A 27,150-nucleotide genomic window follows, 5' to 3' on the forward strand; every position below is an offset into this window, starting at 1 on the left:
AAAATCCTTGCAGATGGCTAGGAATTATGCGAGCTGGCCTCTGCAACACGGTTGAAAGGAAAGGAAGGAAGGAAAAGACAGAAAGCTACTTTCCTAACCCTGATTGGTATGAGAAAACCACACACAGGAGATGTCTAGAATCATATGGAAGGGTCTTCCAGCAACACCTGACCCCTGCATTCATACCAGAGGACAAGGATTGAAGCTTAGTGGTGGGTTATAGGTAGAAGAATTGTGAAACTGACTAGTGGTGGAAGGTTTATGAAATTGACTTTGTTCTCTGATGGAAGGCCTTTATGCAATTGATTCTAAAATAGCAAGAATGGATGGACTAGAAAGCTATGGAGATTTGTTTATTTTTCTAATTGTATCCCACTTTTATTATTTTTACAAGTAACTCAAGGTGGCCAACATACCTAACCCTCTTTCCTCCTCCTATTTCCCCACCCTGTGAGGTGAGTTGGGCTGAGAAAGTGACTCACCCAAGACCACCCAGCTTGCTTTCCTAGCTAAGGTGGGACTAGAAGTCACAGTCTCTTCCTTTCTGGCACTACACTGAACTTGAAAGAGAAAAGTATGTATGTATGTATGTATGTATGTATGTATGTATGTATGTATGTATGTATGTATGAAGTGGTTTGCCCTTGTCTCCTTCCTAGAGCTGATGGAGAGGGACTTATCCAAAGTCACCCATCCAAGTCCAAAGCTTTCATGGCTTAGGCCAGATATGAATTCATGGTCTCCTGTTTTCTAGTCTGGTACTTCAACCACTAGACCAAACTGGGAAGAGGAAATTCTGTCTGTCTGTATACATATGTATGGATTTAGGAAGTGGTTTTACCCTTGTCCCCTTCCTAAGGCTGAGGGAGAAGGACTGACCCAAGGCCACGCAGTTGGTTTTGTGTCTAAGACAGGTCTACAACCCACATGCACACAGAGAAGAGGGAATATAAACTGGGTCTGTTGTAGGCATGCTTCTCTTTCCATCTGCCTGAATGATAAAAGAACCATCTCAAAGATGATGGAGAGCATCACTGCTGCTGTTTTATGCTCCACATTTCTCTCACACTATGAAGCCTCTCTGGCTGCCCATATTTCCTGCTCTGAAAAAAGCTAATGAAAAGGATTTGTTAAGTATATCGCCCTAGGAAGTTAGCCTCCATTTCTGGATAAGCGATCACACACTGAAGAATAGGCCAGTCATATGAACCTTGTGGGCAGTTGTAATGCCACCCATGAGAATTTAATAAATGCCAAATTAACTAGTAGCAAGAAATGATAGAATTTTTCTGCAAAAAATTACAAATCACATCAATTATTTCTCAGGTGAATCTAGTCATTATTTTTGAATGTATCAATTTGCCATGCAAAGTGCCAACTAGCTGTCTCCCCACCCAGCCCCCAGATTAAGTAGATGATTGTTTTGTTCCTATTGGTTAGAATCCATAAATAAAAATAATAGGAGATATGAAAGAATGGAGTCCTATCTAGGTCCCCCCCCCCCAAGGTACTGGATATCTAGACTCTGAAAGCTCCAACTGGGGAAGGAGATGGGGGAGTCTTGATTTACTGAATGATATTTATTGTTTTTAAATATATGATAGCTCTGCAGACCCAAGTTCTCCTAAATCCATAAACATCTTTTTTTAACTCACTCAGCTCGGCTTGGTGAGGCCCCTTTCGGCAGTCGTTTATTTAACTTTTTCCACATGTGGAGCCTGTCGCCTCCATGTGATTTCCGGGAAAACACTGGGATGAGAGAAAGAGAATTATTTGGGAATTGTGGGGAGAGGATGGGCTTCATCTTCTGGCTTGCTGGAACAGGCCCACTGCCACTTGCTGGCACAGCCAACAAAATCTTACCCAGCCAAGCCAGCCCTCATTAATCATTCGAACTACTCAACTGCCAGCTCCTTTCAAGATCTTTCAAGAAGTGTTTTCACCCAAAATAGAACTTGAAAACACACAGGGCTCTACTTTCAGGAGCTCATCAATCTGGCTATTATAGAGAGTGTCAAGCAGATCCTGACAGACAAGGGAGCTCTGTTTGAGCAGCCTCTCTCCCCCCCTCCCCAGCTCTTTCTCAACCTGTCATATCAAGAACCTGATCAAATCGGACAGCTTTATTTGTACCTACAGAATAGATAAAAGGGCTGTTCATTGAAACAAATAGAAGGGAGGACAAGGAGGGTGAATCCGGAGACCTCTCACAAGAAGGAACAGGGAAAAGGCATGGAGTCCAGGGCAGGGCAGGACAAGAGGAGGAAGGGTGGGCTGATCCCAGCCTTGAAGGCTCACATGACTGCATGTTGTGCTCTCCAGGGATCCCAGTTTAACAGCTGCACGTAATTATGGGGAAGAAATATTTATATAGGGCTCAGGAAAGGGATTTTCATTCTGTCACTGAGCCCTGCTTGTGATGGAAAAGTAACCAACTCCATCCTTGTCATCTCCAAAGGTTTTAATTTTCCCCCAAAAAGCAAGTTTAACGAACACTTTGAGGAGCCATTGGCCCTCCGGTGACAATGAATGGACAAGTAACTCCATAAAAGTTGAGCTGAACCAGGCACATATGAGCCGTGGTGGTGCAATGGTTAGAGTGGAGTATTTCAGGCTACTTCTTCTGCCCACCGGCTGCCTGCAATTTGGCAGATCGAATCTCACCAAGCTCAAGGTTGATTCAGCCTTCCCTCCTTCCGAGGTGGGTAAAATGAGGACCCAAATTGTTGGGGGCAATATGCTGGCTCTGTAAACCGCTTAGAGAGGGCTGTAAGGCACTATAAAGCAGTATATAAGTCTTAAGAGCTATTGCTATTGCTATAACCTCTTACTTCCAACTACCTTGGAAAGAGAACCAATCTTAGACATGGAAAGAGGACAATCTTAGACAATCTTAGATTGGGTCAGTAGGGAAGTAAAGACACTAAATGATGATGTATATAGTTGGGTAATAAAACATCTGCAAGCAAACAACCAAGTTTGGAGAGCACTAATCTTGAGCTACAGGTATTCTTTTCTATTGGAAGTTCCTCCCCCTCCTCTATGGTCGCTCAGATAAGTTCCTGAAATTCAAGAGCTCCTTGATTTTCAGCTTCATTCTAGTGCAGCTCCAACAGCTGGTGGAGAGGCGAAGCAGCTCAGTTCAAATATTCTTAGAGCTAAGAACCTCTTTGGTGGCTTTGGACAAGGCTTGCTTCATGTAGCTTCAGTTTTAGGGCTTACATTTCAAGAATGTAGTAATGCATTTGTAGTAATGCATTCTGAACTTCAGAGAACATGGTTAAGTATGGCTACTGCTATGCTCATTGGGATTTAAAGTTAATGTCTTCTTTTCTCCTCTGCTTCTGTCAAGTTACTCCTTTCCTTAAAGCAAAAATGTTTCATATCATATCATAGTGAATCATATCATAGTGAAATACTTCATTGCAATAATACATTTTTTTTCTTTTAAAAAATAGAGAAGACTTAACTATTTTTTCTCTCACTGAACATTTCTTCTCACTACTTGATTTTTTTTTGCAATAAGCCTATATATTGAAAATTAGAGCAAGACTTTTAAAACTTAAAGCTTATTTTCCAAGGTAAAATCAACTTTCTTGACCAAATTAGTGGTGTATTATAGATTTCAATCTCAGAAATGCTTTTAGAGCTGTTCCTTTTCTGATATTAATGGTATTCAAAACCTTGCTAAACATGATGATCTGGGAGAAACATCCATATCGATTCAGATACCATATGTCTTTTGTGTAGAACATTGAATGACAACTCAAACAGCAACTATAATAAATTGGGGGGGGACGGGACATTTCAAACATTGCTTTCCTGTAGAAGAATTTTCCTTGCCGGCCTATAGTAAAAGGCTTGGCAAATGTGAGGACAGGACTAACCTATGTGACCCCACAATCTTTTCTCAGTCTTCACAAGGGCAATGTTTTTATGCACTAGAGATCATAGATGCCCCTCATAGAGTGAACAGCAATGAAGATAACATTTACAGGATACTTCTATTGATGATGGTGGATCAAGTTGTCTGAATAAATGTTTCATGTTTAAAATGAGTGTATTTTCTTTGATGGGAGGCAGCAGCTTCTGGTGGAGATGGGTTTTCTTCTAAGGCCAGATTGTGAGGGCACACATTGGGAATGTTTGAAACAAGAGGTTGGGTTACATGCCTTTTTCCTTGGAAGTAACCTTCTGAGGCTATATGCCAATAATAGGCAGGCTTAACAAACACTGGGTGGGGCTAGAGAAGCAAAAATGGCTGGATTGTCTCCATTTCTGATATCCTTTTCATCTATCATCTTGACAGTGATTACTTTCCACGTCTCTGCCTCCCTCAGACCAGTCTGCTTACAATAGATCCTTTTTGAATTAAGGCTTGCAATTTTCTTTTGAAATTAGAAAAAAGGAATCACTGGCAAAAGTTTATAATTTGCTCATCCCTGGGTTACAGAGATGTTTGATCTAGAATAGAATAGAGTAGAGTAGAGTAGAGTAGAGTAGAGTAGAGTAGAGTAGAGTAGAGTAGAGTAGAGTAGAGTAGAATAGAATAGAATAGAATAGAACAGAACAGAACAGAACAGAACAGAATAGAATAGAATAGAATAGAATAGAATAGAATAGAATAGATTTATTGGCCAAGTGTGATTGGACACACAGGAATTTGTCTTGGTGCATATGCTCTCAGTGTACATAAAAGAAAAGATACATTCATCAAAGAGTCAAGAATCCTAAGGTACTAGTTGAACAAAGCTCTCCTCATGTTCTAAGATTGCTTGTAGTAGACAAGTTTCCTTGTTCTATAACTTGACACAGTACCAAACTGTTACAGGGGAGCATTAGGTCTGTCTAGCATGTGATATTTCTACAAGGTTATAGTGAGCCTCCATGAACACAGGTCAATATTCTATAGCAGTGGTCCCCAACCACCGGGCCCCGGACCGGTACCGGTCCATGGATCATTTTGTACCGGGCCGCCTATTTTGCTTGGGCGCCGCCATCTTGTTTCGACGGCGCTTGAGAAAGTGCTTCCGGGTGATCTTGTTGGTCGTCGGTTGGAAAGCGGCGTTTGGGAGCTGAAGAAATCCTCGCGCCTTAGTTTCGTTGAAGAGGGGGGCGACTTCGAACGAAGAGCCGTCCCAATGGCGGTGGAGTCTCGTGTTACTCAGGAGGCGATTAAGAGCCCGAAAAGCCCATCAACTGCGAGAAGGTACAAAGGAGGAGTTGAAGGTGGCGGGGAGAAGTGGGGGACGGCTGGCTGGCCGGTCGCTCGGCTCGCCTTGCCTTGGTCGTGCGTGCTGATGTCGGTACCGGTCCGTGGATCGGTCCGTGGATTGTACCGGTCCGTGGTACAAAAAAGGCTGGGGACCACTGTTCTATAGGATCTAAGCATGCTTCTTAGAACAATTGTCAGACATTCTGCATGACAGAGGTCTGTAAAAATGCTAACATGGAGGAAGTGAAAGAATATTTACTGTTTTTAGGGCTATTTAAGATATCTATAGAATTCATAATAAAAAAAATAGTAATGGCCACCTAGGGAGCAAAACATGACATCTAAGAAATGGATGGATGGGTGTCCAGATGGATTAGGTGTTAACTGATCTTGATTCCTTTTCAGCTCTATTCCTCCAAAAGTAGATTAATTTAAGCTCTACTAGTAAACCTGTAGCAGATGCCTGGCCATATTGTTCAAAACCCAAACGTTGTGGGGGGTACTAATGGTACAATATAAAATTATATTGTTTAGAGGGGGGAGGAAGTGAGAGGATGAAAGAACCCTGCCAAGTAAAACTTTACAGAATATGTAGATTCCAGTTTGTGGCTTGCAGCAGTTTTAAATCCTCTTGATACTACCCTACTCATTTTTTAAAATATTGAAGTGATACATCCTTCCATACTCTCTCCCCTCTCCCCTATTCCAAAAGAAGACATTTGTGGTTATTTCTGCTCTGCCAGCTATTAAAACCACTTGTACAATCCGTGTTGAATGAAAAATCAGTGTGCGGCTATGAAACAAAGTTCTTAGTTTACACTGGAGACATTTGCTTTCCTTCTTCTTTAGCATCTAACCCTTCTTCAGTCTGTTCCTCGGTCTCAAATGGTGTCCTTGAGAGCATGGAGGATTAAGGAAACCATGGTGGTTTCAGCAGGAAGAAGTATGGGCTACTTCCAGATGTGTAGCTCCAAAGGACACTAGGCTTCCATTCTTTTTCTGTTTAACTGGGAAAAGAAGAAATGAGAAAAAAACTGGAAAATTACAAACAAAAATGGTTGTCTGGAATGGGTATAGTTTTTCAGGAACAAGAGAAGTTCATTATAAAAAAATCCCATCTGGGAGCAGCCATATCTATAATATAATTAACAGCCACGGACTCTGGTGATTGGATTCACATCATGCACTAAACTATATTTTGTTTTAGCCATGACTTGAGTAAATCACAAGCGGTGGCTTCACAAGCCATAAATCATGATTTGTAGATTGTAAAAGCCATGGGTTTTAATCAGGATTTTTGGACAAAGCCAAAGTGGCTGGATTGGTCCCTTATGATCAGCCATCAATTGTGGTTTATAAGGCACAGTTGTTGGATCCACATAAGCTGCTGAACTAAATCTAAATTTGACACAGTATGATTTAACTCAAGTTTGTATTTAGCCACCTGGACACTAGCCATTTCTAAGTCAGACATTTGGAGTAGTATATAAATTTGGTCAAATAAGTAACCTCACTCGGTAAAGGAATTCCTGCAGATTTTACTCCGCTAGTCGTTGCTGACTCTAGGTGGTGGTACTCATCTCCATTTCAGGGTCATTGAGCTAGCACTGTCCAAAGACATTTTCACAGTCATATGGCCAGCATGATGTCACAGAACACTGTTACCTTCCCATCGAAGTGTTACCTATTTATTTGCTTTTGAACTGCTAGGTTGACAGGAACTGAGGCGAGGATGGAGCTCACCCTGTCATGTGGCATTCAAGTCTCAAACCTGGGCTGCTGGCTTTCCAGCCAACAAGCCCAGTGTCTTTAACCGCTGAGCTACTGCGCCACCCCAGTTGACCCCACTAGTGTCTTATAGTCAGCCAATCCTCGCTGACAAGACAGAAAGTTTGGCCTCACTGTTGTTATTTTGGAAAACAGTGCTGGCTTCTGAAAGATCCTTTAAGTTATTAATGGGAGAATGCACTCTTGATTTTACTGAGTGATTACGGTACATCCTTCACTTCTTCCAGACTGTTCAATGATGCAAAGGCAGATTAAAAAAATTAAAGTTATAGTATATGCATACTTTGCATATACTATACCGATTATAAATGTTCATCTATATACCCATAAAGAAGCAAAGATGATTTTCTTGCAAATCTTTGTCCACTTTTGATCAGAAATGCAATACATTTCACCAGAGCAAGTATAACTTATGATCAAGTGATTTGTGTGCCTGGTTATTCTCTCCATGTACTGCTAATAGCTCTGATCACATATCTCATGAAGACATAATGTGTTTTTTAAAGTGGATTTGCTACTTTGCTTCCATGTGGTGTGCACAGTACTGATGCAAACAGAAGATGAAAAGCATGTAAACTGAGCCGTATCATTTTATAAACAATTGTTCCTAGATAAATATGTTGCATAACACTGCCCCATGGTGATTTATTTAATAAACCATGATTTGATAAACCCTAGCTTGGTATACAGTATGACTTGCTGAAGAAAAAAAAAAAGGAAGCTGAGGATGATTCTTTCTGGGAATCAAGTTCAAGAAACAGCCTTTCTAAATGAAGAGGTCTGCTAAATGTTTCCAGGAGATGTTCTTTGGGGGGGAAGAAAATGATGTCTCTCTAGCTATTTGTCATGATGTTAAACAGAGGGCTGACTGCTGATCATACATCATCAAGGACCATCTTACACTAAACAATAGGTCTGGCTGAAAACTGACATCAACAGAGCCCTCTAGAAAATCACTGTGGCATAGATTTGTCCTGGCCATTGTCTCAGATGAACGTTTTGGAAAAAGAGAAATTTTCTTCAATGCTTGTAATGTGGAATCCATACAAGGAGAGCATGAATGTGACATAAAACAGATAACCACAAGCAGTTCCGGATTGCAGTTCAGTGGGGAGCATATGTTTTGCATGCAGAAAATTCCAAATTTAAATACTTTGCATCCAAGTAGAGCTCAGAGTAACTGAATTACAGAGTTGGAAGGTTTTCTAATCCAGTGGTTGCCAACCAGTGGGTCAGGGACCACTGGTGGTCCATGAAAATTTTTTGGTGGTCCGCAGAGAAATGTTACCCCCAAAGCACCCCCAAAGTAATTAATCCAGGCCGCCCACATGGCCCACAGGAAGTCTTGCGTCGCTTGCATTGCAAACAACATGGTGGGGGGGGGAACTTGCCCAAGTGCCTCACCTGACCACTGGGCTGCTTCTTTCCACTTCTGCTTTTGGCTGCACGTAAGGAAAGCAGCAAAAGTCTTCCTTTCTCTCCCCCAAACTCCACCAGAAATGAGTCTTTGGGACCCTGCAAGACATCCTGCTCCAAGAGGCTGCACCAGTGCAATAAGTCTCACAAAGACTCATTTTTGACGGAGTTTGGGGGAGAAAAGAAAGACTTCTGCTGCTTCTGCTGCTTTCCTTGCATGAAGCCAAAAGTCTCTCTCTCTCTCTCCCCCTGAGAATGGAGTTGGAGATGGTATCCTGCGATCCCAAATAAAGAACGATCGATTGGTAGGAAAACAGGGTGGGAAATTTTCCTGCAGACTTTTTTGGAGATTTTCCCAGGGTCTCTGGTCCGCGGGATTTAAAATTATGAGTTTGGTGGTCCCTGAGGTCCAAAAGGTTGGCGACCACTGTTCTAATCCAACCCCCTGCTCAAGCAGGAGATTCTAAACCAGGGGTATCAAACGGTGATGTCACATGACATATTGGGACTTTTTCCCCCTTTGCTATACCGGGCATGGGTGTGACCAGAGTGTGATGCATCTGGCCCATGGGCTGGGAGTTTGACAACCCTACTCTATACCATTTTAGACAAATGCCCATTCAGTTTCGTCTTAAAAACCTTCAGTGATGGAGCACCCACTACTTCTGTAAGCAAGCCCTTCCACTGGTTAGTTGTTCTCACTGTCAGGAAATTTCTCTTTAGTTCTATGTTGCTTCTCACCTTGATAGTTTCCATCTATTGTTTCTTGTCTTACCTCTTGGTGCCTGGAAAATAGGTTAACCCACTCTTCTATGTCGCAGCCCCTCACTTCTTTGTGGCAATTGATGGACTCTTCTCTGAAAACCTTGAAGAGTTGCTGATCACCTATTGTATTTGACCATGGATGGAATTAAATTAATAACACTTAACAAATGTCTCACTTAACAATATAAATTTAGGGCTCAATTGTGGTTGTAAGTCAACGATTACCTGTATTGTCTTCCCAAAACTTCTGTGATTGTGGTTTATTAGATGACCTTGAGCCAATTCTGGGCTGGAAACTCACGCCCTATTAAGCTGTGTTTTCTTTCATCCTTGATTTGTTTGATGAAAACAACCAGCTAGATTCACAACAGTGTGATGGACACAAGTTATCAATTTCTTTCTGCTTAATCTTTCCCATACCGGGAAAAAGAAATCAAGGTAGAGGGAAAAAGAAAGACTTCAGAAGAAAGGCAGTAATTAGAGATGATAAATAATAAATAAATATGGCACTCAAAAGCCAAAATCTGTGATACTTCAATGGAGTTTCAGAGGAAAAGCTTCCACTTCAATGCCTGGTAGGCACCATTCAGTCCCTATTAGTGCACCTCTTTTTTTCCACCCAGCTCTGCTATTTTTGCACCAGCATCTGCCTTCTTCTTGGCTAGAGCAGAATTCATCCTTCATGGACTACAGATCTTTGATGCTCTTTGTATTTTCCGAGATTCCTTTGTGGACATCTCCACTGCAGCTTTTCTCTATGTGATGGATTAACCGGGAGATTTAGCAAAGGGCTTGCACCTTGAGAGAACAGCTTGTGCATGACAGAACCCAACACGTTTCTTTTTTCCAGCCCAAACGTATAATGTCGCCTTTGTTAAGTCTGGCTGAGTTGAAGCCAAAAGGGGGTAAAAAAGAAAATAAAAAAGCAGAATTGCCTTTTCTGCAATTCCCCAGGACCACAAAACGCTTTCATATTTTTCTGCTCGGGTATCAAAATAATCCTAATCGTAATCAGCAACAGTAATGAAGTGCCTTGATTTTCCCCATTCCTCTCTTGCATCCTCATGCAATTGGGGCAGGGAAACGTATCCCTATACAGACACACACACAGAGGCCTGAGCCGTGGCTGCGATAAATCAAAGGGAAACAGAGCCTGCCAGTTAGACTAAACAAGTGCATTTGCAAAGCTTGCTAGCCCTCATTAATCATCCTGACAGCTCTAAAAACACATTTCCCCTTTAATGACTGTATTTGGATAATCAGTGCTTTTTCCTTCTGGGTGAGGGTTTGAAGAAGGGACAGCTGGTGCTATTGCAGCCATTCACAGGAGGGGTGTGTGTGAGAGAAACGGGGTCAACCAGGAGTCAACCACAAAAGGCCTTTTGCAGTTGTGGTCCAGAACTCGGACAGGGGTTGTTTGGCCGTCAGAAGATCCGCAGTTCTTTGCCAAGAGCTGGAACACCGAGAATGTGCCATGTCCCTCTGAGCTGTCCAAACAACTGCCCCCAAAAGAAACAAAGACATACAAAAATGAAATTATATAAAAAGTCTCTGGCTAGATTGGAGGAACCTCTGTTTGAATTTAAGTTAGAGGTACTCAAAGTGAGGTTCCCAGCCTGAAAATGCAGGCGCGTCTTCTGGAGAAAGAACTCCAAATGCTGGTCCATATTGTATCAGCAAAAGGGAGAAATGAGTCAAAACATCCGCACTTCGTTTGAATTAAGGTGAAGCATAAGCAGAGTGGCCTGGAATGTATAGGTAGTACATTCTTAAAACCACAATTGACTTAGGACCACAATTGGGATCAGAATCTTTGTTGCTAAGCAAGGTGGTCCATTATTATGACCTTTTTTTAAAAAAAAAAAGTGAATCACATGGTCATTAAGCAAATCTGGCTTCCCCCATTGACTTTGCTTGTCAAAAGCTAGATGGGAAGATCACAAATGGTGATCACATGACCCCTGGACAATGCAAGTTTCATAAATATATGCCAGATGCCAAGGACCTGAGTTTTGATCATGGGTCTGTGGAGAAACTGCAATAATAAGTGTGAGAGCCAGCAGTAGGTAATACGTTGTTACTTTGAATGGTCAGTAAATGAATGGTTGTAAGTCAAGACCTATCTAGTTTGTGCCATGGCTTCACTTACTGCTTTGTGGAGTGACAGTACTTGGATGGCAGAGGTAGCCAAAACAAGATAGGCAGATAGATATAGAGATAGAGGTATATAACTTTTTAAGTTCACGAGATAGAGATATTAGATACCGATAGGTAGGTAGGTAGGTAGGTAGGTAGGTAGGTAGGTAGGTAGATAGATAGATAGATAGATAGATAGATAGATAGATAGATAGATCAGGCATTGTTTTTAAAATAACAAGTGAGGGGAATCCTTGTCTTGTCAGCAAGGATTGGCTGTTATGAAGAAATTATAAATCACCAGTGGGGTCACTTATTTAACTAAATTTATATGCCACTCCAAACATGTCTGACACAGAAATGGCCAGTGCCCAGGTGGCTAAATACAAATGCAAGTTAAATCATAATGTGTCAATTTTACATTTAGTTCATCAGCTTGTGTGGACCCAACAACTGCACCATATAAACCACAATTGATGGCTGATTGTGATGGATCAACCCAACCATTTTGGCTTGTCCAAAAATCCTGATTAACACCTATGCCTTTGTGTGTGTGATGTGGTATATAGCAATATATTTGCTATTGATTGATTGCCACACCTCAGAACCCAGAACTCTTACTTCATCTGAAGACTGCAATCCCACTCAGCTGGATAGAAATCCATGAGCAAAAAAAAGCCACATTGATTCCCTTGCTGCTCCAATGACAGGAAACCAAATCAAATCACATGAAAAACTCTCGAGTGCAAGTTGTTAACTGCAGAATGATTAATAAAGTGCATCTCGTATCCCCTGTTAGAGGTGGTTTTGGCAATATCCAAGCAGTAGACTTGACAGGGAATTCTTTAATGCAGATGAAATGGCAGCAACCTGGCAGGTTACAATTAACAGTAACAATCAGAATAGAGCTGGAAGGGACCTTGAAGGTCTTCTAGTCCAACCCCATGCTCAAGCAGGAGCCCCTCCATCATTTCAGATAGGTGGCTGTTCAGTCTCTTCTTAAAAACCTCAAGTGATGAAGCATCCACAACTTCTGGAGGCAAGCTGTTCCACTGGCTAATTGTCCTCACTGTTAGGAAGTTTCTCCTTAATTCCAGGTTGCTTCTCTCCTTGATTAGTTTCCATCCATTGTTTCATGCCTTGCCTTCTGGTGCTTTGGAAAATAAGTTGACCCTCCTCTTTGTGGCAGGTCCTCAAATACTGGAATACTGCTATCATGTCCACCCAGTCCTTCTTTTCTCTAGACTAGCCAAACCCAATTCCTGCAACCAGATAGCCTGCTCCGTAAAGTTTTGTGATTATTCTCTGCCTGAAGATGCAGGGCATGAGAAATGTCAGGGAGCAGCTGACCTGAATAAATTGAGGATTTTTTTTGGGGGAGTAAAGCCTTCCTTGGGATAGGAGAACAAATACTTTCAAAAGGGTTGTGTGGCTTGATGGCTTAATTGATCTTCCCTGAATGATCTCTGGTGTATCTAATGCAAAGAATGAACCACATTACTAATTTGGGAATGGATGCCCTTGTTATGTTATAAGAGTAAGTTTGGACTAGAAAGCAGGAGACCATGAGTTCAAGTCCTGTTTTAGCCATGAAAGCCAGCTTGGTGACTTTGGGGCAGCCATTTTCTCTCAGCTCAACCTACCTCCCAGGGTTGTCGTTATTGTTGTGGGGAAAATGAGAGGAGGAAGGTACACTGGACATATTTGCTATCTTGATTTTTTTTTTTGCAAAAATAATAAAGGTGGGATAGAAATGAATGAATGAATATTTAAAATGTTTCTAGAGAAAACTAGAATGATAAGAATATGTTATCAAATAGCTCTGTACAAAAGCCTTTGCACATTCGTCCTTGATGCAGAAGGTTGGAGCTAATGCATTCCATCTCATGAAATTTCCAGATGGAACTGACCTGCTTTGAGCAGCCACTTGGCTTTGAGGCAGTTGGTTTCTTCCCATGGGTAACACTTGCACAGTCTCAATTCAAGGAGAATATTTGTCCTTGCAGACATTTCTGCAAGATGTTTCTACAGACATTTCTTGTAGAGCTGATGATGTTACCTAGTTTGGGTAATGAAATGTCTGCAAGAAAACTCAAAGAGCACCAAGGACCCTTTGCTCGCACGGTGTATCACTAAAGGGCCACAAAAGCAGCTGAAGTGAAGTGGTGCAATTGCTCCAACCTGTCAACATTTTGTGCTCCTTCATTTCTTGAATTAGCTCTGATGGGGTGGTCTGATTGCTGTGCTCCATGGCTAAGCCCTTTTTAATGCTTTCAAGACTTGTATATCTAGGCTGGTCTCAAAGCTAAGCTAGGCATGTTTGGTGCTTTCTGCTTTCTCTTCTTTTCCTGCACCCCAAACCCACCTCAGGTTTGTAGGATCCTATAGTCCAGCACAAGCTGCAGCTTGCTTGTCCAAAATGTTTACCAAAAGGGACTTAAGTAAGGAGTGGAGGGGAAAGTGTTCATGAAAGGCTATTGGTGGATTAAACTCCTTTCCCTAGTTTTTAAAGCAAGGAAAGTCCAACATTCTTGCCTTTACTGACGTGATGGTGCAGTGGTTAGAAAGCAGTATTGCAGGCTAATTGTTCTGATTGCCAGCAGCTTGATCCTGACCAGCTCAAGGTTGACTCAGCCTTCCATCCTTCCAAGGTTGGTAAAATGAGGACCCAGATTGTTGGGGGCAATATGCTGATTCTGTAAACTGCTTAGAGAGGGTGATAAAATACTGTGAAGTGGTGTATAAATGCTGTTGCTATCATAGGCAACTGTAGAAAGAGGCTTCTCTCTCTCTCTCCCCCTCCCTCCCTCTTTTTTGTAACCCTGAATTGGATCATTTCCTCTTTGGAAAAATTCTATGATATTTATATTGTAGAGATATTTCTCTTCCCCAGGAATGACTTAACAAAGGCATTGAATTATTGTGAATTTACACATTGCTTTTACTCTATGCAAGTGCAGGTAGCAATTGGGGAGCCTCATACAGTTTGATGTCCCTGCATTGATCAACTCTAAATCTGTTTGGTGAAGCAACTGCAATCACAGTTTCACAATCACAAAGTTTGAAAGTTCCTATTCCTGAATATAATCAAGAGCTTTTTGTCACTTTGACTTTTTAAAACCAGACTTGGTTTGATTAAAACATTTTTAAATTGTTGCTTCTTAGGCAATCTACCATTGAGATTGGATCTCCTTTTAAAGAACTATTGGAAAGATTGGCAACAAGTTGTTAGTTTTTAAGTCCCAGTTAAACATAAATAACTTAAGTCACATTGATCATAGCTGCATCCACCTAGTTCTCTAAGTTATGTGAGTTGAGTCTTTCCATCCATCCATCTCCCCCACACCCATCCATCTATACCTCCTTACAGCAACCTTGTGAATTAAGCAAGCTGTACAAAAGATGTTTTCCAATTGTTTTTTCTTCCTCATACAAATCACCATCTCCACATTCATACATTGTTTTAAACCAGCAGCTCTCAAATTCTGTGATATCATGATGACTTAAATGAAAAATAAATGTGCACAATCCCTAATGAATAATATTTAGGATTTTAGTGTACTTAAGTGATATTCAAAAGCCCAAACTTGACCACTGTGCCATGTTTGGACACCTCTTGATTGCTTATGACTCCCCAGAGGGTCCTAACCCCTGTTCTAAGGCATAGATTATTTGGCACTGGTGGGTTGAATAAACACTCTCTCTTTCTCTTTCCCCCCTTCTCTCTAACAGACAGAAAGAAAGACATCAGTTTATAGCTGGAAGGGACCTTGGAGGTCTTCTAGTCTAACCCCATGCTCAAGCAGGAGACCCTGTACCATTTCATACAGGTGGATGTCCAGACTTTTCTTAAAAAACCCCAGTGATGAAGCACCTTCTGAAGGCAAGCTGTTCCACCGGTTAATTGTCCTCACTGTTAGGAAGTTTCTCCTTAATTCCAGGTTGCAGAAAGATATATAGATTCTTTGCTACAGCCAAGTATTCAGACCAGTTTTCTCATGCAGGTTTGGCAGAAAACTCTTTATACCAAGTTCGAACAATTAATCATGTCAAATAATCTCAGAGTAAGGGAACCAAACCACTTTGCTTTATCGTCCCCTTTTTATCCAGCAAACCATGAACATTAAATTAATAGCAACAAATGCAACTTCTTGGCCCCTGCCAAAAAGGGCATCAGCTATCTTGTTGAACCTAAAATTTTGAATGTATATCACATTTAAATTATTGAATCTGAAAGTGGCTCATATCTTGATTGAACTTAGTATTAAAGCTACCAGATCCAAGGTGCAAATATATGGACGTCTCCATAAGATGGCAACAACTTGTATTAAAAATTATCTTTATTATTCTCTAATGGTTATATTTTCCTTTCCAGCTTTAGGGGCCTCTATATATAGTCTTAGGAAATTTAAGAAGTCTGCTACCTCAGACCAAACATTTACCTAGTCTTGCATTTTGTCCCTAAAATACCCAACCAAATATCTGTTACAAACCTCTAATGAAACACACTATCTTTGTGCTAAGTCTCCAGGAATTGTTATTGTGGGGCATAGTATTTTTGATTCTTGAGTTATAGCTAGGATGACCAATCACCACTGACAGCTTTCTTTGGTATTGTAAAGATCTCAGTACACATAGTCCTTGACTTACATCAGTTTATTTAGTGACCATTACAAGTTACAATGGCACTGAAAAAAGTGACTCAAGGCCATTTTTCACACCTATGACCTTTGTAGCAGCCCCATGAACATATGATCAAAGTTCAGATGCTTGGCAACTGGTTCATACTTATGACAGTTACTGTGTCCCAAGGATGTGATCATCCTTTGCAACCATTTGACAAACAAAATCGACGGGGTAGCCAGACTGACTTAACAACCATGGTACTAACTTATCGATTGCAGTGATTTATTTAACAGCTGTGGCAACAAAGGTTTTAAATGGGGAAAAACTCAAATGTCTTGCTTAACAACAGAAATTTTGGGCTCAATTATGGTTGTAAGTCAAGGACTACCTGTACTACAGGAGAGCCAGTGTTATAGAAACTCCAAATGCTAAACAAGGCTTAGCTTGCTCACTAGCAAGGAGAATGTGTAGATACAACAAATCAGTTGTTACTTTAGCAAACAACAAAGGATTAAGGACTATCTGGGTGAATGAGGAGTTGTCAAGACACTGGAAATCTCAAAACAGAGGAAATGTCATTATTTTTCTTTTAAAAAATACAGTAGAGGGAAAGCTGGATTATATATACAAAGAGATGCCAGCGGGTCTAGTTGCAGTGAAAAGATCTCTTGGGAAGGAGAGCAGAACAGAAAGAATGTTTAGTTTCAAACACCTGAATTTATATCAAAATAGCAACACATTTTTTGCACATATTTTGCTTCATATCAGAGATGACATCCATGGAGGAAAAAAATCTTAAACAAAGAGAGAACAACAAATAATTGAGAGTTGTTCAAAGGGAAAAGGGGGGGTTAAATGCATTCTTTAAATACATGAAACTTCTCATCCATGAAACTTCTCACCTCTGAAATATTATGCTAAAACTAAGAAAAACAGGTGCTCAAGGCCCCATGAAAATTTTCATGGCATAGAAACTTTCTACAAGGTATTATTTCCAGCTCTGCGGTCTTCTGGTAGCTTATTTTTACAGCTTCATAGATGTTTTTAAAAAGCAGGGAATGAAATTGTACACTTGCAAAAATAATTTACAACTGCACCTTAACCTCTGAAATTCTCCCTAGTGTATTTGTATTACTGACTGGAGAGAAGATTCTACATGCACATTGCCATGCCAGATGTATAATTCAGACTTAAGAACTAATTTAAACTTTTTTGCAAGGAAGTTTCAGAAACAGCAGTAGCTGCCTAACTTCTACTTTGTGCTGCCAGTTTGACATCTGTATGCAAAAAGCTCTGTGATAAATAGTAATCTTCCAGTATTTTATTAAATATGTAGGATTACAGATGTGCACGAACATGTACACACTCACAGAAGATCAAATCTATATTAGGCCACATGTCAAAACTAGCTAAAGTGCAGCCTAGTCTTCTTTTATTTCCTCCTCATTTTCCTTAGAACCAAAACAGGGGACGAAGCAAAGAGAAATGGACTAGATTCTTTCAGTATTTGCCACTGCAACTAAATCAATTGAGTTTACAATAATAATATCAATAATAACATTAACAACCAATCTGTTAACTTTGATTTTCTGCAAGTCATAGTCCAATTGAAAGAAAATTCCAATAGGCTGAAGAAACCAGATGTCATTGAGCATCGGCCAAGTGTACAGTATAATATCCATTTCTGAAAATTGATACTAAACTTTTTTGCTCTGATCAGAAAGTTGATAGAGGTTATAGTATCCCTAGCATTGAGGATGAAATCCCCAACTATAAATTGCTGGAAAACTCTGCTCAGAAAGAGCAGGGAGAGTGCTCTACAATTACTACCCACCTGCCTTCAATTGAGGACCTGTATACTGCACAAGTCAAAAAGAGGGCTGTGAAAATATTTACAGACCCCTCACATCCCGGACATAAACTGTTTCAAGTCCTTCCCTCAAAACAACGCTATAGAGCACTGCACACCAGAACAACTAGACACAAGGACACTTTTTTTCCTGAATGCCATAACTCTGCTAAACAAAAAATTCCCTCAACACTGTCCAACTATTACAAAGTCTGCACTACTATTACTGTTAATCTTCTCATCACTCTTTATCACCCATCCCCTCCCACTTGTGATTGTAGGACTGTAACTTTGTTGTTTGTGTCCTTACGATTTATATTGACTGTTTCCTAGTATTATTTGATTGCTGATTGTACCCTATGATTATCATTAAGTGTTGTATGTTATGATTCTTGATTCTTAATGAATGTATCTTTTCTTTTATGTATACTGAGAGTATTTACACCAAGACAAATTCCTTGTGTGTCCAATCACACTTGGCCAATAAAGTATTCTATTCTATATTCTATTCTCCCCTCCATTCTGCTTACAGGCCTTTTAAAGGCCTCTCAAAGGCATCTGCTCAGCCACTGCAGGAAATGGATGGGAGATTGAAAAGGTATTTGTGCCAATCTAGCAAGACTCTTCTTAAGACTTTTACTGGCTTGTTTCATACACTCTACTGGCAGTTGAGTTGCTGAGAAGGTGAAACGCATGGTTGTCATTCTGTGTGGCAAAGAACAAACACTTCTACTTGGTTTAGAACAGGGTGGAGGCAGCCCTGAAACCCTCCAGATGATCTGGACTTCAGTTGCCATCTGGACGGAAATTGAAAGAGTATTGTTGATGACAAGATCATGAAAGGTGTAGTTCCAAACCTCAGGAAAGGAAAGGAAAGGGAAAGGACTTCTGCATCCGAACTCAGTCCAAGCTATGGAGGAACCACTGCAGGCAACAGCTTGCTCTGCAAGAAGTCTCTTTGTGTCATTTCATTTTGTACACCGTGGCTAAACAGACAATAGATTTCACATAACACCCTAGATAAGCCCTCAATTCCTTAATTCCCATAACATTCCATCAATCATATTGCAGCATAACTTGAAGGCCTGTCACACAGCATGCTAAAAACAATGGCTGGGGCTTCCAAACATGCTGAACCAATTAATCTCATTTTATTTTATCTTAGCTTAAAGATGTGATGCTAGCCCAATTAATAGGGCAATCTCTGAAAATTAAAAATGAATATCACCTATTATAGCTAGCTATGGGCCACATTTGTGAGTAGCTACAACTTGAGCTTAAAGCTCTACAGCAGGGGAGTCAAACTAGATTTCTTTGAGGGCCGTGTCAGCATTGTAGTTCTCTGGGGAGCGGGAAGGGGGTGCTTAAATCTAGTGGCACCGGCCTGGAAATAGCAGAGGACAGGACTGCGGTGCCTCTGCTAGCAAAAACAGGGTGCGGGGAGGCCCCATGCGGTTGGCCTGCGGCCTGTTTTCGGCCTAGACAGCCTCCTGCAGCACCCTGCCAGTCAAAACAAGGCTCAGGGGGCCGCATGTGCTCCCCCTTCCTGGTGGCCCGTTTTTGGCCTGGATGGCTGGCTGCAGCACCCTGCTGGCCAAAATGGGACATTTGACCGGCAGGGTGCTGCAGGAGGCTATCCAGGCTGAAAATAGGCCGCAGTGGGACTGCGAGCGGCCCATTTTCACTAGCAGAGGCATCGCGGGTCAGTCCTTTGCTATTTCCAGGCTGGCCCCACGGGCCAGATTTAAGCACCCTGTGGGTCGGATCTGTCCCGCAGGCCTTGAGTTTGACACCCCTGCTCTACAGGATTTTACACAGTCATCTTTTATATCTTTGAAAAGTCATATTTGAACCCAAACACTTATTCTCATTACTCCTGTCCCCAAATATATGAACAGAAAGTTGTTTCATTTGACTTTATTAGTAGGGCAATACAGTCTGTACTACAAGTGTTTAAAATGTGATGGAAGAACCTTCATCACTCAACAGGGGAACTTCTGTTTTGCACGAAGTAAGTTCAGAGTTCAATCCCCCATTTCCAAGTTTTCACTGAGAATAATCCCTACAAATCCCCAAACTACAAATTGGTGGATCTTCCTCAATAGGAATTCACTTCAATGTGTGGAAATCAATTTCAGTCATTACCGCTGAGAATTCTTGGAGTTAAGTCAACACATTAAGCAATGCCCAGGTTGCGGAAGGCTGGTATAAACAAACTTGAGCTGTGAGGACCATCCTAGATGGATCAAGTGTTATTTCTGGATAAAGCTGTTACTACCATTCTTACAGATTGACATCCATGATTGCCTCCAATAAAACCTGCTAATCGCAAGTCACTTGTTGCATCTTCAATAGCAAAACCATCCCCCAATTTATCAATTAGCTTCTGGGAGAAGTGTTGACAAGGCAGTAGTTTTTCAAATCCTTGACAATTATCCAGGCTAAAACCTCCTTACAGTAGAGGGAGAGAAGTTGTACTTCTCCAGATGTTGATGGAAATCCAACTCCTAGCAATCTTTATTACAGGCTATCCTGACTGGTGCTGATGAAAATTGCACTTTAGCAATATGCCAGCAGCCTTCAAATTCTCCAATCTGAATTAAGTATCCTCAAAGAAGGCCCCATTCTGGTAAAGAGCAACTTTATGGCCAACATACAGCTGGGTCTACCTTGGTTACTGGCTCAGGAAAATAAAGAAAAAATGGAGATTCTCACAAGTGTTGTTCAACTATAGTAGACGTTCTAGCCTGCAGTCCAACTCCTGGCAGAAGACCTACTTACTAAGTAGGGGCCTTATGAATTGACTTCCAATACACCTAGATTGGAAAAGCTGTTACTTGCCCAATGCACAAAGTAGGTGGCTAGTATGGAAGAAGTAAAAGAACACCCAAACAAAAGTTATTCAATGGACTCACCACCACATATAATGCTGATCTCCCTTGTGTCAAATCCAAGTACCCTTCCATTTCCCACAGACCAGGCACTCTAGAGCTGATGCTTGCTGAAGTCCAAACCATCCTGAAAAGTCCCAGTTTGCCTATGGCACGGAAACACAGGGATTGTCTATGGAGATCCTCAGTCATCCAAGTCATGGTTGTCCCAAAGGTGCTTTTTCAAAAGGCAACTGGACTTTGTTTTTTCTTGAAGAGGTTTCACTTCTTATCCAAGAAGCTTCTTCAGTTATCTACCATTCAGTCAGAACTGAAGAAGCTTCATGGATGAGAATCAAAAACATCTTCCAGGAAAAACAATATCCAGTTGCCTTTTGAAAAAGCACATTTGAGGCAAACGCAAGGATTATACTGTGAAAAAGAGTGACTTCGAACATCCCAATACCCTTCAGCGCAAAAGCCAACTAGTGCCCTTGCCTGTACTCTTGGCAGGAAAAGAAAATGAAAGGACACACTTAACATATATTTTAAAAAGGTTGCTGAATGATCTGAAACTCAAGGCAATGGATCCAGAGGAGATGAAAGAGGAAAATGAAAAATATATACATCCCCTCCCTTCCGAGTTCTCAAGATGTCTTGCAGTGGATGAAGCTGGACTCTTAAGAAATCTGAATTAAAATCGGAACAGTAGAGAGGTAAATCCCTTGGCATTTCGGTGCCTTTGGGAAAAATGTGCTGAAGCCCTGATAATAAAGCACTGTTCTTAGCACGGTATCTGTTCATAACCATAACAGTACTCTCAAAGAGCATTTACTTTTCTCCACCACTAGGTAGTGCTGCAGCCCTTCCATGCCCATTTCCCAGGAAGGTTTTCAAACCCTTCTCTCTCCCCCCCCGCCCTTAAAAAGTCTTTCCTGGACTCCAGTTGGTATCTTTTCTTATAAGGAGAACTCACCACTCCACTGAATAGAGTCAGCTCAAGAGAAACACTTAGCAGAGAGAGCAGCTGCAGGCAGACTTCACCCATTCAGCAGAATGAAGCATTATTTTGCTGAGGTGGCAGTCAGACAATAAGGAATACTAGTGGTGCAGGCACATTGGTTTGGAACATCCCTCCTCCCTTCTGAATCTTGCAGAAAGAATGGTAGCATATGAGAGACAAAGGCATTACGTGGACCTGTCCTTGTTGGCCAGAGACCCAATGCTTGTCTTCCCCTGCAATTCCTGATCAGAACAATCTTGCCTCAGTTTCCTCCATGAATAGGCCAGACTCACAAGTAACCTTCCCTTCCCAGCATGGCAGACTGAATCAGCTATGCTTGCCCAATGCACTAAATCACAAACCACAACCGGAGGACGGCTTGATGCATTAGATGCCTGTGATCTCCACTTCCACCGTTCAGTCATCTTAAAAACAAAGGGACTCTGTTCATGGTTTGGCCACCCTTCAGATTGTTGTCTTTGAATTTTCAAGGCCGCCTTGCGCAACCAGCCAGCCAAGGGGAAGGTGTAGCACAGAAAGGCGAAGGGAGAATGCAAAAGAGCACACGCGATGGGGTAGATATAGCAAGTATTCATTTATTAACAAAATAAGACTTACCAGGAGGGAGTTCTATTCACCCCAAAAGATCTGCAGCCTTCGGTGCTGCCTTAGTTCTGCAATTTGGGGAAGGGTCTCTGCACCTTAACAGCTGTTCCATACCCACAGGTCAAGAGAAAGTGGGCGATAGGGTCATTAGGAAAAAGGGGGGAGTGATTTTTTTTTTGTTGGTTGGTGGTTGGGGTTTTTTGGTACGTAGATTTGAGCCTAAAGACAAAGATAAAGAGGCCCCCAAGGGCTACTAGCTAGACTTGAGGATCCAGCTTGAAACCAAACTGAGCAAAAGTTCTCCGAGTTCCTCATTTGGCATATAAGATTGTTCTCTTCCAGTCTCTCAAGGATGTTTGCTAATTTCCTTAAAATTCAGGTCTTTTGAAGAGAGAAAAAGCAGGGGTGGGGGGGGGGGGTGAAAGGAGGGGAGAGAACAAAAAAGAAGCCAAAGCAAAATAAAACAAAACAAGTGTGAAAGCTGGTGGAAGGCTTGCATGCCCCTCTTTTATGGGAAGGGGCTTCAGTTTCACCCCAAAAATCCCAGTACTTGGATGCTCTCCTTTTTGCTTAGGGCATCCACTCTCTCTGAGAGCACAGGTGATTTGGTTTCTGCAGAGGAGACAGGACCAATGGGTTCTATGCAGAACCACCAAGCTCTCCGCGGCCAGCCTAGTGCCAGCAGCTTGCCAGTCCCGCCTTCCGCAGTTAAAACAAAGCCACCAAATAATTTCCCAGCCAACCTGACCGCCCCATTCCCCTTTCTTTCTTTCACAAGACAGGAAAAAAATATTTTCCAGTTACTATACAAATGCCAAAGAAACCGAAACCAAGAATAAAACCAAACAAAAAAAAAAGGGGGGGGGGTGTTGGTGGTGGTAGATAAAGCAGGGAGAAGGAAGAAAAGCATTTTGCTGAACATCATGCCGGGCGTTCCTTGGGACCAGGGCAAAGTTTTCTTAAAAAAAAAAATATTTAAAGGGGGAAAAAAGAAAATACAGTAAGCTTCTCCCACCCCACATGGGCAAAACGTTTTGCTTAAAAAAATAAAAATAAAAGAGTGGGTCAGATTTTGGGAAAGGGGGTAGGAGACACAGACGTTTTGCATACCATTGATTCATTGGTGTATTAATGCACTTATTTTCCCAGCTTTAAGCTAACATACAGGAAATAAATACACACTCCGGAGGCGAGGTCGCATGAGAGGGCAGGGCTGCTGGAGTTACTGATATCCAAGTGCAGAGGCTGAGGTCAGTCTTTGGCCATAAAGGGCATAGGGGGAGTAGTAGGGTCCAGCTGCAGGCAAGGAAGGGACCGGCAAGGTCCCCGCCGTCGGCAAATTGCTTTTGCCGTAGGGATGGTAGCGGTTTAGTCCCAATGTCTGCGGGCTTCTCAACGACAGAGATCCGGGTAAGGAGCTGGGGCTCCCCGGGGCGGCAGGCGGGAGGTGGAGGTGGCAGGACGCAGCAGAGCCCAGCCCCGAGGTAGGATAACCAGCCAAAAGTTTTTCCGCCCCCGGCAGAGTCGTGTGGGTCCTTAAATGGGCCAGCAGTTCCTCGGAGGTGGCAAACCTCTTGTCGCAAGGTCCACCGGCAGACACCCAGTTGCATATATGGGGCAGGGCGTCATTCTGCAGCATGAAGCCATAGGTGTAGAGCGAATGGCCAGACAGGCTGGGCGTGGCGCTGGAGGTCAGGGCGCTGTGGAGCGGGTGGGTGGGATACACCAGGGGATATCCACTTTTCAGGCTGCCCGGGTCGTGGACGCAGCTGGAGCAGTTGCTGGTGCCCAGGTGGGAGGCGGTGTGGTAGCTCAGGCAATAGGGGTCTCTGCATAATCCCTGCATGAAGGAAGGTGGGGAGGCCCCCGTCAGCGGGCTGGAGCTGGGGGGCTTCCCCGGGAGCCCCAAGGCCCCTGGCAGTTGGCTGCTGCTCACCAGGCTGGGCTTGGTAGGATCCAAGCCGGGTACGAACTGGGAAGGATAGCCCGCATACGCCCCCACGATGGAGCCGTGGTAGCCGATGCCGGAGGGGGGCAAAGGAAACACCGAATGACCCGGCTTGTAAGGAGATACCGGCGCCACGTGGCCCGCCGACGCCAAGGCCGGAGGTTCGGACTTGCGGCCCGAAGCCGCCTCGCTTTGCGTCCCGGGCTCCACGCTGCCGGCGCGCGCCCGGGTACCTCCAGCTCCAAGCGCCGCGTCTGGACTGGCTTTGGCCACGATCTCCGACTCCTTCTTCTCATCGAGGCCTCTGCAGTCCGAGTGCTGCGGGGAATTGCCCCTCGAGCCGCCCGGAGAAGAGGAGGTGGAAGAGGAAGAGGCGGCGAGCGGAGGGAAAGGTGGGCAGGCGGCGCTGGGAACTCGGAAGCCGTTTTTCTCCGCGCCCGATCCGGCCTGGTTCGGCGGGACGCCGCCGTCCTTCCGCGGATCTCCGCCGCTGCCGCCTTTGGAATACGGCTTGAAGCTCGATTTATCCTCGGCGGGCGCGTCGCCCAGTTGCTTGAGGGCGCTGCCGGCTCCGGCACCGGCGGCGCGACCGCTCGACTCCTTGTCCGGCCCAGACAGGCCGGCTGCCGCGCCGGAGTTGAGTTTGGAAGCGGGCGGTGGATCCGGCTTCCCGATCTGCGAGCAGGTTTGCGCTAGCAGCGCTAAGGGGCTCTTCTTCGCGTCCAGCTATGGGGGGAAGGAGAGAGGAAAGGCGAATGAGAAAAGCTGGGCGAGAAGGGGTCCCGGGTCGCAGCGCACCAGAAACTACACCTCCCGAGGGACAAGAGTGTCCTTTCTGACGGCTGGAAGTTCCCCGCCACCGTCCTCTAACCGGCCTCCCTGCCTAGGAATTGCCTTTTCCTCGGGCTTTACCCCCTTCTCATCACCGCTGTAAGGTCATCCGCGCTATGGGTTGTGCTTCTTCCGACGTGCAGCCGCCCGCTCCGGGACCCGGAGAGAAGTCGGTGCAAATAAGTCCTCCCCGGGCCATTTTGCTATAAACCCCTGCAGGCGCCCCTTGCACCCTTTCGAAGCAGCAGAATTAAACCGCGGCGCAAAGTTGGGGAAGAAGGCGCCAAAGGTCTGTCTTTCGTCTGTCTCTCGTCGCCACCCCCCGCCAAGTCCTTGCCCTCAACAGGCCAGCCAGCCAAATCAGCTCGGGCTTAAGGCTCGCTCGCAGGCAAGTGCCCTCCGACAGCCGTCCACAAAACTGGGGCGCCGGGGCGTGGGAGCAGAGACCCCCGAACTAAGCGGGAAAGGAGATGGGGCTCCGGAAGCGCCGCGGCCCAGGCAAGCAGCCGAGCAAGGAGTTGGGAGCGAGCGCGGCCGAGGGCGAGGCTAAGTGGCGAACGAGGGCGAGGGCAGCAGTGGAGGCGAAAAGGCCCAGCTTTGGCGGACGGGCAAAGGAAGGCTCGGACTTGGCACTGACCTCGATGGGGCTGACGGGCGTGGAGGAGAGCGGCTGCAGGTATTCCGGGTGCAGGAGGTGACCGCTGTGGGCGCTCAGCATTTTCAGGATCCTGATGGGAAGCCGGTTCGCCTGGCGCAGGGGGTCCTCCGGGGACAGGTGCGAGAGCACCGGGCACACGGCTCCGGAAGGCTGGGCTGACGAGGCGGCGGCCGAGCCTTCGCCGCCTCCTCCTCCTTCGCCGCCGCCGCTGCTGCTGGGCGATGTCCTTGCGTTAGATCCAGCGGGCGAACCGCCGCTCATTTGGGGGAGCGAGCCGGGCAGGGCGGGGGTGGGGTAGGGTAGGGCTGGGGAGGGGGGAAAAGGGGGGGAGAGGCAAGCTCCGCAGCGCGAAAAGCCGGGCAGGGCGCGTTGTGGAAGCGGCGGCAGCAAGGACGACCGCACCGGCCCCAGCGAGAGACGGAGGGGGAAAAAGCCCTTCCTTTCCCCGAGCTACACGTCTAATAGCTCCGGTCTGCAGCACACTTCAAAGGCACCGGCCTGCTCACCAATCGGAGACGTGCCAAGGACCTCGGGGCGGGGCCATCGGCCGGTGGGGGGAGCTTAGCCTAGTGGAAAGATGAGAAAGTCACTTTTTAATCCCCTCCTACTCGGGAGCGCCTTGGCATCTCGGAGGCCGGCGGAGCGACGCCTCCCGGGTTCCTCGCTCTGCTTGCGCAAAGGGCTCGGCCTGGCTCCCGATTCCGGGGTGGGGTGGGGTGGGGAAGTGTAGAATCAGTTCCCTTCTTCCTTGCTCTCTCCCGATCCCCAAATAGCCATTCAAGCCCGTGTTTTCTCTCCAAATACAACACACACTTTCGTATATACACACAGGAGAGACGCACCCAAACTCCATTGGCAAGGTTTTAGAAAACGGCATAAAAGGGAGAAGGGAGTGGAGAAAAAGGACATTAGCTGCGTGCTGCTGCTATTTCTGCTTCATTTCTAGGTGAAAGGGGGTGGATTCAAAGTTATTCATAGCCCAGGAGGCTAAATTCTTCAGGAAGCCAAGTTCAGTCATCCTAGTTCCAGCCTTAGATGTGGGCTCACCAGGTGACTTTTAGGGTAACCTGTTGAACCTGCGGCCTTGGATCTCAAAAATTGCCTCCTTCTTCCAACTCAAATTTCAGTTTACTTTTCACTTACTTTTTATTAAATTTAGAAAGTTGCCCAATTCCTTAAAACTTGGTTAGGTTCCCGCTCTGGTAGATTTTCTCATCTTTTTCATTACCAAAGTGGGATCTTGCCTTAATTGCTTATTTCACTCATCCTCATCCTGTAGAGTCTTTTTTCCAGGATTCTTTCTTGGTTTTGATGTATCAATTACTCATGTCTCCCTTTTGTTAGAATGCTGGACTACTTTTTGCTAGAACTTTTTCTCCATCTTACCTGATTGTTACCTGGGTTGTTTTTGTTTTATTTATGTTGCCTAAATTCTTCAC

The 27,150-nt window shown here is 44.1% G+C and overlaps 1 protein-coding gene and 2 long non-coding RNA genes across 5 annotated transcripts in view; 1 reads left to right on the forward strand and 2 right to left on the reverse strand.

Annotated features, from left to right (window-relative positions):
- The window catches only part of LOC148130029 (uncharacterized), a 33,109-nt gene extending 23,778 nt beyond the window's left edge, over positions 1-9,331 (forward strand). For 2 of the 3 annotated variants that reach the window (XR_015750354.1, XR_015750353.1), the window contains one exon: positions 9,241-9,331. This is a non-coding gene — a long non-coding RNA (uncharacterized LOC148130029). The remainder of the gene's footprint in view (positions 1-9,240) is intronic. The other variant, XR_015750355.1, reaches the window with a different exon arrangement.
- Positions 5,455-9,308, reverse strand: LOC148130030 (uncharacterized). Its single transcript, XR_015750356.1, has 2 exons — positions 9,195-9,308; positions 5,455-6,222 (listed from the first exon to the last, which is right to left on the reverse strand). It is a non-coding gene; the product is annotated as an uncharacterized LOC148130030 (long non-coding RNA).
- Positions 9,332-22,244: 12,913 nt separating the features above from the next.
- ZNF703 (zinc finger protein 703) lies at positions 22,245-26,177 on the reverse strand. The gene is made up of 2 exons (XM_026671349.2): positions 25,691-26,177; positions 22,245-24,948 (listed from the first exon to the last, which is right to left on the reverse strand). The coding sequence occupies exons 1-2, from the start codon at positions 25,970-25,972 to the stop codon at positions 23,497-23,499; spliced, it is 1,734 nt and encodes a 577-aa protein (XP_026527134.1). The 5' UTR covers positions 25,973-26,177; the 3' UTR covers positions 22,245-23,496.
- Positions 26,178-27,150: the final 973 nt, after the last annotated feature.

The sequence above is a fragment of the Notechis scutatus genome, chromosome 7 (genome assembly GCF_049901735.1).
Source record: "Notechis scutatus isolate UNSWTSFEM ecotype Mainland chromosome 7, rNotScu1.2, whole genome shotgun sequence".
NCBI classification, from domain to species: Eukaryota; Metazoa; Chordata; class Lepidosauria; order Squamata; family Elapidae; genus Notechis; species Notechis scutatus.

What these genes read in the sequence shown, in the direction of transcription:
- ZNF703 (XM_026671349.2), bottom strand. Translation starts at nt 25,972, where the DNA reads ATGAGCGGCGGTTCGCCCGCTGGATCTAACGCAAGGACATCGCCCAGC. An exon ending in CGCCCGTCAGCCCCATCGAG is followed by an intron (nt 24,949 to 25,690) that starts GTCAGTGCCAAG and finishes TTCCCCCCATAG; the next exon opens with CTGGACGCGAAGAAGAGCCC.